Below are 15,260 nucleotides of genomic sequence, written 5' to 3' on the forward strand. Positions count from 1 at the left end.
CCTGGCCACTGAACAGCTTGCTTACACAAACACACACGTAAGCCTATGTGTCTGCAGGGGATGTGTATCTGGGCTGCTCCTCACCTCATTTTAAGTGAGAGATCACTCCACACAAAAAATTTTTCTTATGCCATTAGATCAATAGAACCTCACCTTTAACGCCCCTCAAGACCTTATTTATTTGAAAGGCAGAAATACAGAAAGGGAGAGGTGAAAAGAGAAAGACATCTTCCATCCACTGGTTCATTACTGAAATGGTCACAAATAGTTGGGGTGGGAACTCCATCTGCCTCCATCCACGTCTCCACGTGGAGCACTGGGCCACACACTTGGGCCATCTCCTGCTGCTTTCTCAGATGCACTAGCAGGCAGCTGGACTGGAGATGGAGCAGCTGGGACTTGAACCTGTGCCCATATGGGATGGAGGTGGCTGTGCCATAACGTCATCTCCAAACCTCACTTTTTTAACCAGTCCTTTATTAATAGGCATTAGATTGCTTCCAATTTTTTTTTTTGCTATTTTTCAAAGTTGTAATGAATAACCTTGAGCTACAGAATTTCATATGCACATACAAGTAGCTATTCATGTTGAAGAAATTCTTAGTTGCTCAAAGGCATGCCCATCTTACTAGCTGATGCTATTTCAAGCTTTGAAGAAACTCACAGCCAGACTCACAAAGACTTGTTTTATTTAAAAATTTCACCTGAATTACCCAATGATATTTTGCATTTTATTTAAAAAAAATAGCAATGATGTTTCAGGACATATCAAAGACCCAAATAGTTTGAGAGACAGTTTTAAGTCAAAGTAAAATGGCTTTAAGACCAGTGTGTGACTGTCACCATGCAACTTGCTTTCCGCCTAGAAGGTATCCGTCCCTGAGGATTCTGAGTCGCCCTGCAGCGTGCTGGCGCTCGGGGACCGGGAGCACCCCTCCAGCTTCACAGAGGGCAGCGTCACCGACATCCTGGCGCGGCACGCCTGCTCAGCTGCTTCACCACCTGTGCAAAGGAGACACGCATTCAGCTCAGTGAGGAGACCAAGACGACCACTGCACCAGGGAACTTCTCCAGTGGCTCCAAACCCGGCAGAGATGACACACACCCCTCCTCCTGGCCACTGTCACTCCCACCCTCACAGACACAACTGTGGAAAGTCTGCGAGCGTTTTGGCATGTGGCCCAGGTGTTAATGTTGGGGAAGAGAGGCTGGACTGAAGGGCCTCTGAAATGCAGATGTGGTCTCTTCCTGGCTGCCTGACCTGGAGGAAGTTATTTTATCACTCAAAAGTTCAGCGTCCTGATATGTCAAGTAGGATGATAGCATGCAGGAACTTCGTAAAGTTCGTGGAAAATATCTACTATGAAATTTAGCTCTGTCAGGATATGAAGAAAACTGAAAGTGAGACACAGTAAAGCCCAGGTTTATAAAAGCCTTTATAGGGCACAAGAATTATTTTTACACTGGACAAAGCAAAGAAACAATCAAGGGAAGTATTCAATACCAAAGATGATCCTGTCACTGAAGTAACAACAAACACTGACACACAGTCCCTTACGTAAGCTCTTGGGTAAGTTAATTTCCTACCCATGCAGTCAATTTAACAACATAATCCCTCAATTACTCTTAAGAAAAACCCCATTCTTGAATCACACCTGCCAAAAACTAAACCAATGCCAAATCTCCTTCTCTGTTACATAATTTCACAAGACCACTTTATATGTACCTTCGTTTTCTGTGTGCAAAAAGGCTAATCTGCTCAATGACACAGCAACAGATTATTTTTTATTTGAAAAGCAGATTTACAGGGCCTGGTGTGGTGGCGCAGTGGTTAAGGTCCTCGCCTTACACGCCTGGGATCCCATATGGGCGCCTGTTCTAATCCCGGCAGCCCCGCTTCCCTTCCAGCTCCCTGCCTGTGGCCCGGGAAAGCAGACAAGGATGGCCCTCAAGGATGGCCCAAAGCTTTGGGACCCTGCACCCGCGTGGGAGACCCGGAAGAGGCTCCTGGCTTCGGATTGGCTCAGCTCCAGCCATTGCGGCCACCTGGGGAATGAATCATTGGATGGAAGATCTTCCTCTCTGTCTCTCCTCTCTGTATATCTGCCTTTCCAATAAAAATAAATTAAATCTTAAAAAAAAAAGAAAAGCAGATTTACAAAGACAGAGAGAGAACACTTGATCTTCCATCTGCTGGATCGCTGCCCAAATGGCCATAAAGGCCAATGCTGAGCTGATCCAAAGCTAGGAGTCAGAAACCTCCTCCAGGTCTCCTACATGTCTGCAGGGTCCCAAGGCTTTGGAACATTCTCTGCTGCTTTCCTGGGACATAAGTAGTGAACTGGATGAGAGGTGGAGGAGGCAAGATATGAACTTGAGCCAATATGCAATGTCGGTGATTGCAGGTGGAGGATTAGCCAAATGAGCCATAACACCAGTCTCCACAACTGTAACTTCATCTCAAAGGGTTTCAAAGCCTCAAGGGAACAGTAAATTCAGTAACTGAAAAGTCACTTCTTGCCCTACTGCCTTGCATTTATAGAGTTTTGTGAATATCTTTTCCCCTATCATCTTATCTGATCCCAACAGTAATTCTGGGAGACAGACAAGGTAGCTGAGGCACAGAGACGTAAAGGGAGCTTTTCCAAAGGCACATACTATTAACCCATTGTCCAGATCGGGCCAAGACAGAGCCAAGAGGACACAGGATGAAAAAGACTGAATCCTCATGCCAACATGCTCATTATTTTATTAGTAGAGATAAACTAAAAAAATGTAGTTAAAGTAGTACTTGAGCTGATAGAGGAAAGACAGAGGGAACAATGAAGGAAAAGACAATAATGAAACAGTCAACGTAAAGTCAGTGCATTCTGGGAACTTGAATGTGCTGAGGGCAAAGTGTGGGCCGTGGGCAGGACCCACAGTGAGAGATGAGCTGCTAAGAAGGCCAGAACTGAATCCTCAGGCGATGAGGAATCAAGAAGACCCTCAACAGAGGATTCATATGAATGGAAATATTTTGGAAAGGAGAATATTAATAGCTAGATGGAAAATAGGAGCAAGAGAAAGTCTCCATGAAGAAGTGAAGGCTCTTGCAGTGAAAATGAAGCAAAGATCCTTTGGAGAGAGACTCGGCAGGTACAAAGAATCCATTTGGCTTCTGAAATGACAGATCTGGTTAATCCAGTAGGCGATAATGAAAATATAAACAAACTTGCAGGCTATGGAAGTACAGACAGATGGAGAGATGCTGGGACTAGTTATATCATGGATGAATCTGAATGCCTACAAGATGTATAAATGGAATTTTCCAGTAGGCAACAATAGTCAGAGATTTCAAAGATTGCAAGGTAGTTTTAGAGATACAATTAGCAGTCATCCACACAGACATAATAAGGAGAATTATAACAGGGAGAGAGACAAACTGAGAACAGAAATGACAAAATTTTGGACAAGCACAAAGAAAAATGAACAAAGGAAAAACAAAAGGGAAGTGTCAGCTAAGTAGGGAAAGACCTGGAAGAGCCAAGAGTCATATAAAGTCAGGACGGTATTCAAAAGGATTAGTCTAATTCATAACTGACAGAGCTTAAGACTATAACTCGATTGTCCTTTGTACTAAATGAATTAATTATCCACAATAAAAGAGGCAATGATGTTTAAAGGTGGTTGAAGGAAATTCCATTTAAGCAGCGGTGTGTAATTGCGGGGACAGTTAAAGACAGACAGTGAGGAAGTTTCCAGCACAAGTCACTTCATGACAGGTCAACATCAGGTCTGTCAGAAGAAAGAGTGGGATGTGAAACGTACTCAGATTAGGAGAAAGAACAGAATGCCGCACTGACACACAACAAGGAGAAGGAGAGAAACAGCCATGGGAAGACAGGCAAACGCAATAGCTGTGCCAGCTTACGTACCACCTTATTAAAATTACGTTTGGGTGTATATTTTGGAAAGATATTTTAAAGTTCACTTAAACAATCACAGTTTAAAACTTTGTAAGATAACTTTCTGTGATTGGGAGCACTCAAAAATATATCTTTTTGGCCAATGTTAACAAGCCGAAATGGTAATACTCAAATTTAGTTAAAGTCCTCAAAGAACTTCAATTTCTTTTAAAAAACAGACCTAATACCTTGGTAAATTAACACTACAATAAGTATAAATCCTCAATCTATATTTAACATAGTTTGATGTTTCAACGTCTTCTCAGTCAAGTCATTACTCTATGATGTAATTGTTGCAACAGCTGTTCTCAGGTCTTCAAAAGAAAATAAAAAGACTATCCCCTTGATTGCATAGGCTTCCACTGTGTCATTTCACCCGGCACGGAGTGAAGCTGGGGGAGTCACAGGTCACCCCACGTGTTGACAAGTTCTAGGATACAACTTAGTACATTTTGAAAACATTCAAAATTGCTTTTTAGTTTACTGAACAGTTAAGATATCCACATATCAAATTAAAAATATATATATATCCACCATCCCACATCAGACTGCCTGTGCTCCACTCTCGGCTCTGGCTCCTGACTTTCGGCCCCTGCTGGCGCAGGCCCTGAGAAGCAATGATGACAGGTGGTTGGCCTCCCGCTCCCCGCGAGAGCAATCGGAACTGAGTTCCCAGCTCCCTGGTTCAGCCCTGGCTGTTGAGGGCACTTGTAGAGTGATGCAATGAATGTGTTTTCTCTTTTCCCGTCTCTCTGCTCCTCAAATATATACACAAATGAGTAATTTAAAGATATATCTGGAGCTGAAAAGTAATTTTTTAAAGATTTATTTTATTCTTACTGGAAAGTCAGATATATAGAGAGGAGAGACAGAGAGGAAGTTCTTCCGTCGCATGATTCACTCCCTAAGTGACCGCAACAGCCGGTGCTGCACCAATCCGAAGCCAGGAGTCAGAAGCCAGGAGCCAGGAGTTCTGGGTCTCTCACACCAGTACAGGGTCCCAAGGCTTTGGGCCGTCCTCCACTGCTTTCCCAGGCCACAAGCTGGGAGGTGGATAGGAAGTGGAGCTGCCAGGATTAGAAGCAGCGCCCATATGGGATCCTGGCGCATTCAAGGGGAGGACTTTAGCCACTAAGTCACCATGCTGGGCCCTGAAAAGTAATTTTTTTAAGATTTATTTTTATTGGAAAGGCAGATATATAAAGAGAAAGATTTAAAGAGACAAAGATCTTTCATTCACTGGTTCACTCCCCAAGTGGCCACAATAGCCGGAGCTGAGCTGATCCAAAGCCAGGAGCCAGGAACTTCTTTTGGGGCTCCCGTGTGGGTGCAGGGTCTCAAGGCTTCAGGCCACCCTCTACTGCCTTCCCAGACCAGAAGCAGGGAGCTAGATGGAAGTGGAGCAGCCAGGACACGATTTGGTGCCCAAATGGGATCCCAATGGATGTAAAACAAGGATTTAGCCACCAGGCTAGCATTTCAGACCCTGAAAAATAAGTTTTGTCATGTTTTCTGTTCTTTGACATTGAATTTGGAAGACTAAGGAGAAGAAAACCCAAAAGTAATTTACTCTATGTAAAACTGCTAATGATATAGTATCTTTAATATTCATTTAAGATGTTGCCTCTATATTATATATGTGTTTTTAAAAGACACACAACATCGCTTTGTAAAGGCCCTTAAGGTTTAGATGATCCATTTCAGCAGTAGGTTTCAACCTGTGACTCATTCCTCACTTACTGTACCTCTGCTATTTGCAAACTGAGAAGAACCCAAAGCACTGTCTCCTGACACAAGACAGAGAGAAGGAGCGAGGATCTTAGTAGTTCCACAGAAGGCTACAGCTTTCCGCATCCCTCACGCTGACCACGCACTGACCGGCACACAGTGACTTGCACCAGACTGTATCGTGTTCTATAAGAACAGTGGAATGACTTTATTGTGGGTAAGATTCTTTTTTTTGAGAGACAGAATGTGAGAGAATGAGAATCAGAAACAGAGAAAGATCTCCCATCTATTGATTCACTTCCCAAATGGACACTACGACCAGGGCTGGGCAAGGCCTAAGCCTGGAACTCCGATCGGATCGCCCATGCGGGTGATTAGGGGCCCAAATATTTATGCCACCTTTCCTCACTTTCCCAAGCACAGTGGTAGCTGGACCAGAAGCTCTCTATAGGATACAGGATGCTGGCATCACAGGTGGCAGTTTAACCTGAGGTGCTACAGCACTAGTGCTGTGGAATGACATTTAATTGCTCAGAACTGGGTTTTTCTAGACAGAGCTTGGTTCTTTATAAAGGGTGTGTTTAATAACAAAAGTCAGAAGGAAACAAATGTTAACAACCTCCCATCCAAGTACACACGAGATCTTATCCCCGGGTCATGAGCAGGTGACTACAGCTCTGTGAATACTAACTTCAGGACAATTATTTTCATGTAAGGAGAATTTTGGAGGGAGATAAGTGGTCACAGTTGTCAGTGTCTTACAGGAGTCTGTGGCCCTCAAACATTCAGGTGAACTTTATTTACAGGAGAGCCTGGCCCCCGTGCAAATGGATCCCGCTGTCTGTGCTGTTTGCACAGCAGCAGTAGTGAAATGCCAGGAGTTCCTCGCCTGTAAATCCTAGATGCCTTGTTCTCTGAAGACAAGTTGATTGCGACGCTTAGCAAGCTGCACTGTAATTGCTTCTTTGTGTCTGTCACTTCCACTGGACAATGGGCACTTCAGAGCCACACAGAGCCTCGCAGCCTCTGCAGGACCAGCGCAGGAAGGAGCTGGGAGCTCTCCTGGATTGTTGCTGGTCTGTGAGCCTGTCGCTCCTGTTAACCAGGCACTCCAGTTGGGACTGGGCTGCATGTTGACCACCGCATGCTAAGCAGGGACAGCACAACTCTGGCCTTGAAATGACTGCTGAACCAAACACATTGGTTTCTACCTAGGAAGTCTGTGGTTCCTCTTGGCTACTTAAACTTAGAATCGCCTTTACCAGATCTTTAAAAATCTGCCCTGAGTTCCAGCAGTGCGGTTGCCTCCCAGCTGTCTCTGAGGTGTTACATAATTTCAGCTGTGTTTTGCTGACTTCTTGCAGCATTTTTCCCATCCCGCCCTGGGCTGGTCCCGGAGTAAGCAGCTGCTAACCGATCCTGATGCTGCACTCAGCTCCTCCCCACATACTCAGCACCCAGCCTGTGGATTTCGCAACCTCGCAGCTCCAGTGCTCCAGAACAAACAGAAGTCTGATGAAGGGCCTTGTCATCTGATGTTAAGCTTCATATGTAATACTTTATTGGCCTCTGCTTTCCAGAATTAGTCATTAGCAAACAGTTCTTACTTTCATGTTTAAAAGGGTGATTGAAACTGTTACAACAGTTTTATCTCAAAAGACATTTTAGGCGTATAAATCCTATTACATTTTTTGAGCTTACAATTACTTTTGTATTTGAAATGAACTGACACATGCTTATTTTAAAGTTTATAATTTCAGATAAAAATAAAGCAGTTCCTATAGGAAGAATAAATGTCCCGGCACCTGTAAAAACAACTGCAATTCTTCCCCCTCTCTAAAGCAATGGTTAATGTGAAAGATTTGTTTCTTCTTATGCCAGGTTCCAGCTGCTTTACTTTGTTTAAAACTGACTTCAAAGTTTAAACACTGTCCTGTCGCAACAAATAGCCTCCCCCAGACGGAATTATCTCCAGTACTATCCTACGTGCTCTGAATACCGCACCTGCAGCCTTTCAGTCCACACTGCTGACACTTTCCAAAGGGAAAGGATGGATTTTTTTTTAGTAGCCTAACTTGTGCCTTTTGGAGAGTTGAGTATAGCGTACAAAGAGAGTTCTGGGGTGAATTTATAGGTATCTCTAAACTAATATTGAGAAAAAGAAATCATAAGAAAATGAGAAAAACCCAAACATCTACTTTAATAACCTTTAAAATAAAAATCTTACCTGTAAATACAGATGAAAGATACAGACTGGGTTCAATCTGTGTTCGATCCATATCACCTGGTGGAAATACATATTTTTAAAAAATACTTTAAAGTCAACCAGTTAAGCACAGGCAGAATCACGATTCACTTTTACCTCTTAGTAACACAAGCCAAATACACCACTGCAGTTATTCCCATAAAGCCAGGAGGCCGATCCAGTGCCCACAACGTGCAGAGGAAGTTAGTTACATTTTAACGGCTGTTGATGAATACCTTTAGGCATCAAAGATGAGAGAAAAAGGGAGCAAAGGGCCAAGAGAGAAGATTTGAGTCACATTAAATGAATTTCTTCTATGGTTAACAGTTTTCACAAAATCTCTTACCAAAGCATTGAATCACTACCAAAAAAAAAAAAAAAAAAGCCTAGGATCGCTCTGTTCCTCAGGCCAGCCTGGGCACACTGCTCAACACAACTGTACAGAGGACCCAACGAGACTGGCAGTTGGCACAACGTAGAAACATACTCATAAACCAAAACAAGACCCAAACATTAAATGAAACAGTCCACGGAAGAACTCTTTGAAGTCCAGAGAATCAAGAGGCAGAGAAAAGAGAGGCTGCAGTGCGTGCACATACATGTGCGCGCGCACACACACACACACACACACACACACACACACACACACACACAGAGTTGTGGTGCCAAGAAAGCAGCCTGGGTACCAAGGCCATTGGCCCACCCTGACACAGGCAGGCCGTGGTCATCAGTAACTGCTGCTTCAGACTCTTAGGGCTGAGTGATGTGGAAAAATTATAATATGGCATAATCAGTACTCTCTCTCTCTCTCTTTTGTTTAGAGAAAAACCAGTCATCTCTCAAGTTGCTTTTATTTCAGAAAAAATTCCCAGTGGATTTCACAACAAATGAACACAACTAGAATCAGGACGCTGGGCAATATTTCCTGACTACTGTGCAGGTCTGCTGCCGGGGTCTAGTGGGTTAAGCCACTGTAATTCTAGCATGGTCAAGCCCCAGCCGCTCTGCTTCCAATCCAGCTCTCTGCTAACACGCCTGCCAAAGGAACAGATGATGACCTAGAGGCTTGGCCCTGGCCATCCTTGTGAGAGACCCTGGCCACTTAGAGAGAACCAGCAGACAGAAGATTTCTGTCCCTCTCTAAAAAAAAAAAATAAACTGACTTCCACTCTGCCTCTAAGAGAAGGAAGAGTTCCTGCTTTTACCAGTGCTGCCTCTTTGGGATGGGGCCACCTCACAGTCCTCTGCTATGAAGACCCCTTAGTCTGGGACAAGTACAATGAAGTGGTGATGCTGAGTCTCATGCAATAGTTACAATATATAAATGAAAATTTCTTCAACTGAATCTGGAGGAAAAGCTTGATTCCTGCAATGGTACCTCCTAAAAATGAAATTTTAAAAAACAAACTCAACACTCAATATCAGAGTTATCACTTGCAATTTACTGTTATTGTAAGTAGTGGTTGCATAAATCTCACTGGTGGAATAATGGAGATTCCTGGAAGGGGAGGTACTGCAGCCTACAGCTGCGGATTTAAGTGGTAAACACAAGGCATGTGCTTGGCACAGTGGCTAAGCCGCTGTTTCCCACATCTGGATCCCACGCTGCAGTGCCTAGGTTCAAGTCCCACTTGTGCTCTCCGTTCCAGCGGCCTGCTCACACACCTGGGGAGTAGCAAGGAATGGCTCAAGTCCTTTAGTACCAGCCACTCACGTGGGAGACCTGGATGGAGTTCCTGCCTCTCAGCTTCAGCCTGACCCAGCCCCAACGGCTGCAGGGATTTGTGGAGTGAACCAGGCAGATGAAAAATGTCTCCTTGCCTCTGCCTTTCCGATAAATAGATAATTTAAAAAATGAAATGGCGCATAAAACTATAACCAGGTCAACATCATTTGAATATCGCTGTCAAGCTTGTAGAACTTCATACTCCAAAATCAAAGAAATGCGGTACTCACTGACATTTCTAATTATTTAACCTACAAATTTCTACTAACACCTCTGTATCCCAGGAGGCAAAGGATGATGGCTCCAGCACTCGGGTCCCCTGTTCGCGCAGCGGACCTGACGGAGTCCTGCTCCTCGTCCTAGCCTAGCCCAGCCCCGGCTGCTGCAAGGCACTCTGACTTCAAAATACAGGGAAATAAACATTGCGGAACATAATGTCAAATGGAAGATGCTGAGTTTAGAACAAACCTAATAAATCTAAACCAACACCTAAAGCAAATCTAATACTCATCCAAAACTAGTAACATTCATGATAGTTGCCATTTTATACTCATTTGAGTTCACAGGAAAAAAACATACAGAAATATGTTTTTTTAAGAATATATAAAAAATGTTAGCACTTTAAAAAAACAAACGGCCTGGTCAGATCTTACAAACTGAATTACTTATCAGCTACACATCTAGAGGAATATCAACTCATCAGATAGCAGTATTTCCAGAAGCAGATCTTGGCACAAAAGCTTCGACCCAACTACCAAGAAGTGGACTGTTACTTCAGAAAATAGGAGACTCCGATGTCTTCCATGTAGATACAATTTAGTTAATACGCATTTAATTATTAAAATGCAATAAAAGACATGTTTAACTTTTGCTGAGCAATGGGATGACCAAGTCTTGCCTTTTAGGGGCAAGAATGTCCGCCGGGACATTCCTGCAGGAGAACGCGGCTGAGAGCGAGGCTGTGCTTGGGCAGACAGCTTTATCTACGAGGCACTTCCTGCAGGCGAGCAGCGGGGGAAGCTGCCACTAGAGCAAATTCCTCTCGGATGGCCCTTCATAAAGGGTGCCGTGGTAACTCGGGAACCAAAGAGGCTTTACCACTACAATAGCTTTATCTCCTCAAGCGGCAGCACAAACAGTAGGAATCCCTGTGTGTGAAGTCCAAATACTGCAGGTCAGCACGGCAGTCTCCTCCCGGGAGGCCTCAGGGAGCCTTTGCCGGGTTCTGTGTTCTGATTCTGGACCTACATACTGGTTCTCAAGTGTGCTCTGTGTGGACATTCCACGACGCGAGCTCTATATCTGGAAGCACTTTTTTGTATACAGATTTTTTTTTTCCACAAAAAGTTTAAAATTTAAAAAAATAATAGGTTTTCTGGACCTGGTACAGTAGGCTAGCAGCTAAAGTCCTCACCTTGCACGAGCTGGGATCCCATATGGGGGCTGGTTCTAATCTCGGTAGCCCCACTTCCCATCCAGCTCCCTGCTTGTGGACTGGGAAAGCAGTCGAGGACGGCCCAAAGCTTTGGGACCCTGCACCCGCGTGGGAGACTCAGAAGAAGCTCCTGGGTTTTGGCTTCAAATCAGCTCAGCTCCAGCCATTGCGGCCACTTGGGGAATTAATCAGCAAATGGAAGATCTTCTTCTTCTTTGTCTCTCCTCCTCTCTGTATATCTGACTTTCCAAAAAAGATAAATAAATCTCTAAAAATTAATAGGTTTTGCAATTAAATCATTGTAGTGTTTTCCAATGATGAAACAGTCAAATTACTAGATTACTAGGTAGCCTTTAACATCGAATGAATAATTACTGCTAAGTCATGGGCTATACTACCAACCACAAAAATAAATTCCCCTCTTTTCCTGAAACCTGGACTTATGCGGTCCACACATGTGCCATAACAGGTTAAGCCTCTGCCTGCAAGCACCAGCTTCCCATCCTGGCTGCTCCAGTTGTGATCCAGCTTCCTGCTTATGGCCTGGGAAAACAGCAGAGGATGGCCCAAGTCCTGTACTCCTACACCCACACAGGCGACACAGAAGAAGCTCCTAGCTCCTGGCTTCAGACCAACCCAATCCCAGTCACTGTGACCACGTGGAGAATGAACCTGTAGATGGAAGATTTGTTTTTCTCTCTCTATGCAACTCTGCTGCCCAATAAAAATTAATCTTAAGAAAGTTCATGGAAAATATAATTAAAACATGATGATTTTTTAAAAAGCTGGAAATACCAGTAAATTGAAAAAATTGAGGAGAGGATGAATCTTGGGTTCTAATTTGCTTCTCAAAACAGTTCACTAGCTGATACTTGATGCTCTATGAGAGTCACTTGCTTGAATGAAAACACCAGCTCTGCCCTTAACTTGTCTTGAAAGCATTTTGAAATTCAACATGTTATATAAATGCATATTTGAGTCTGTTTTTGGTGTAAGAAAAGTGTGCTATTCTGGCTTATGCCTGCAAAGCAAAGGCATCGTAACTGCACACACACTCAACTGTAACTCTCACTCAACAACATTGCCTGTGACTCTAACCTGAACATACTAACAGCAGGCACAGACTGTTCGAGAAAGTATTATTACAACATGCCTAGAAATGACATTCAATGGCCACCAAAGGTGAGGCATTTCCCTACTATTGCTGAGCAATTTGAAACGAAGAGCCTCAAAAACTAATCCACAGAAAATCCTCTTTCTGAGACGAAAATGTTCCTCCAATTATGGCTTGTGACCATCACCAAAACGACACTGTCTTATCTGTGCAGCCTTTACAAGGAATTTTGTCATATCTAACCATTCTTAACTAAATTTGGGAACGAAAATTAACTATGACATAGCGACCAGTTCATTTCCCCAAGGCCAGACTCAGCAACGTTGGAAAGAGTGAAAGAATGAAAAATGAGCTTTCAAGTACAGGAAGCCACTAGAAAGTAAGAACAGCACATTCCGTATCCCAAAGTCAAAGCTTTAAATGTTTTCTGTTGAGCTAAGTCTCAGGGTGAGGGAGAAAGGAGGAGAGGTGAGGAGGAAAGGAAGGGAGAGGGGGTGTCTGCTCATTGTACACACGACACCAATGGGAACAAGGGCCAGTCCAAGTTCTCCCTTCCCGTTACTCGGGGTAATAGCTCCAAGCTGTGAGGCCCAGCTGCACGGGCCCTGCCAGCAAGGCCATCGCAGCCGTGCTTTGATAGCATGGGGCCTCCAAGTGTCAGGATGTAGAGAAGGCAGCAGTTGCTGGCTGTGAAAACAGTCTGATACAAACCAGATGGGGACTTACTAGATGGGCAACACAAAGGAAAACAATCGGCTCATTCAACAAAGTTAGGCCCCTGCCCCAGAGAATTCACAGGAGACAATAACAGTCACCCCCAGTCGATGCGAACAAGAAACAGCCACGCGGTTACAGTTTAGACAATTGTTTCTCCTCAGACTAAACAAAGTTTTGATTTCTAATTCTTGCACTCATTAATTGGACTTTGGTGTAGAGGCCTTTTTACCAAAGGCAAATATTTCATTTATACAAAATATACTTTTTTTGGCAACCAGAGAAAATATATGAAGATGCAGGAACTAATTTTGCACTTTTTCCTGTAATGTACTACAAACACAGGCTAAGTTGTCTGAGGAAATTGGAAAATTTAGGTATGACTGATCATGCTGACACAGTAATTAGAAACTATCCAACACAGTATTTCCTAAGTCTTGATTCGTGCTAGTGTTGTCAGAATGATAAACAAAGCAGAAACCCATCTCTACCTCAAGGCCTTTTCCTCATTCTGACTTCACCAGGAGTCACGGTAACACTGTAATTATATTTGTGGACCACATTCTACCTAAGCTGGCTGTGCAGACCTCATCACATAAGCAGGTGCCTGTGCCATGGGATCCAGCAAGTATCACACACACGGACACTGAAGATCTTAAGATTCCCTGGAAGCAACACTTCCCTTACAGACTTTGTAGGTCTGTATTCTACAACACAGTAACTTGCTTTCCTACTTGAACAGAGTACACAGCACTCTAGCTTAGGATAACTCACAAGTAACTGTATTTCTTCTACTGGAAATCCGAGCACAACTTGGTCCCCTGCATTTATTACTTATTTAAAAATATGCCCAAGGAAAGCCTAAACTTGCAATCTCCATTCTTAGGCAATAGATAAGGTGTTCATCAGGAAAACTCTGAGAATAAGATATATTTACACACCCATCTGTCACGTACATATTTGAAAATGTAGTAATTAGGTGATCCTATTTTGTATTTCTATTTAAAAAATAAAAGTAGCAATGACGTTCCTTGAAAGACAAGACCTTCACCTGTACAACTGTGAACATGACTGGTACTGGAGACACAAACCAGACTCGGCTAGGTGTCACTGCTGACTTGCCTGGACCACTGCCACGGGCTCTCCCTGCCCTGAAGGTGAGGCTGGGCACTTGAGGATGCCTTCGCTGCTCCACGTGCTCCCACACCCATGAAGGGTGGTTCCGAGGTAAAGCAGGGAAACCAAAATTGAGTAGCAATTCCCTGAGCAGGCTGATGGCGTCCTAAGTATTCGCTGCCGTGTGCACGTCCCCTCAATTCTGTCACACATGCACACATCCTCCTAGACTTCCTTCACAAGTCAAACCTGGCTTTCATGCCAGTGCTGAACGACTGGCCGACCATTCAATCATCAAACGCAAGAATCTGCTTTGTGCTCATGTTATCATTAAACTGAATTCCCACGTGGAAAGAAGGAAGCAAACATGTTATATGTTTAAGTCTTAGCGGAATTAAGAATACATGAATCATTCATCAATGAACCAATTCATTTCAACATTTGTTAAAAGCTTTTCTCAACACATGAAATCAACTCTGACAAAATCATTTACAAAGATAATTTCCTTTACTGATAAATGATCTTGGGTAAAATAATGAAAAACTAGAATTGGTTTCATTTTTTTTTTTAATTTTTTAATGATTACATAAAGAGAAGGGGAGAGCTCTTCCATTCACTGGTTCACTCTCCAAATGACAGCGATGGCCAGGGCTCAGGCAGGCTGAAGCCGGGAGTCAGGAACTTCATACAGGTTTTCCTGTAGGTTCAGATGTGCAATCACTTGAGCCATCTCCTGCTATTCTCCCAGGCACATTAGTAAGGAGCTGGATGGGAAGTGGAGCACCTGGGACTTGAACCTCAACTTGAAAAGATAAGTTAATCCCTTTAATAAAGACTTTAACTTGGTTTCATGAATATACATTTACACATTTCAACTAGTTTTCCTGCTCTTTTTGTTCCCTTAACCCATGATTTTGTATGAAGTAGTTAAGTTCACATTGGAATTCATTGTTGAAAGACTCTGGTGAGAGTGATGGCAGAAGAGAAGGAACTGATATTACACACAAGCATGATCCTGTCTAATGTAGAAGTGATAAGACATTGATAATTATTTACATGCTTCTTCAGAAATTTCCCATTTCTACTTTTAAATATTTCATTTCAGGATCATTCGAACAACCGTGAGGTAGGTTTGCTGAGAGTGAAGCAAAAAACACAGTGCCGTCTGGCACACGTTCACCTCACTCCTGCAGATATGCCCTCGTTAGCAGTGACTGCTCTGTCCCAGATGACGT

The 15,260-nt window shown here is 43.4% G+C and overlaps 1 protein-coding gene across 1 annotated transcript in view; it reads right to left on the reverse strand.

Annotated features, from left to right (window-relative positions):
• Positions 1-422: 422 nt before the first annotated feature.
• Positions 423-15,260, reverse strand: part of KIAA0586 (KIAA0586 ortholog) — a 104,327-nt gene continuing 89,489 nt past the window's right edge. Inside the window, exons 30-31 of the mRNA XM_040968630.1 lie at positions 7,903-7,959; positions 423-1,002 (exon numbers count right to left, since the gene is read on the reverse strand). Of these exons, the coding sequence (XP_040824564.1) occupies positions 863-1,002; positions 7,903-7,959 (197 nt within the window). The 3' untranslated portion in view covers positions 423-862. The remainder of the gene's footprint in view (positions 1,003-7,902; positions 7,960-15,260) is intronic.

This window comes from Ochotona curzoniae, unplaced genomic scaffold, assembly GCF_017591425.1.
Source record: "Ochotona curzoniae isolate NIBS_2020 unplaced genomic scaffold, NIBS_Ocur_1.0 scaffold_4701, whole genome shotgun sequence".
NCBI classification, from domain to species: domain Eukaryota; kingdom Metazoa; phylum Chordata; class Mammalia; order Lagomorpha; family Ochotonidae; genus Ochotona; species Ochotona curzoniae.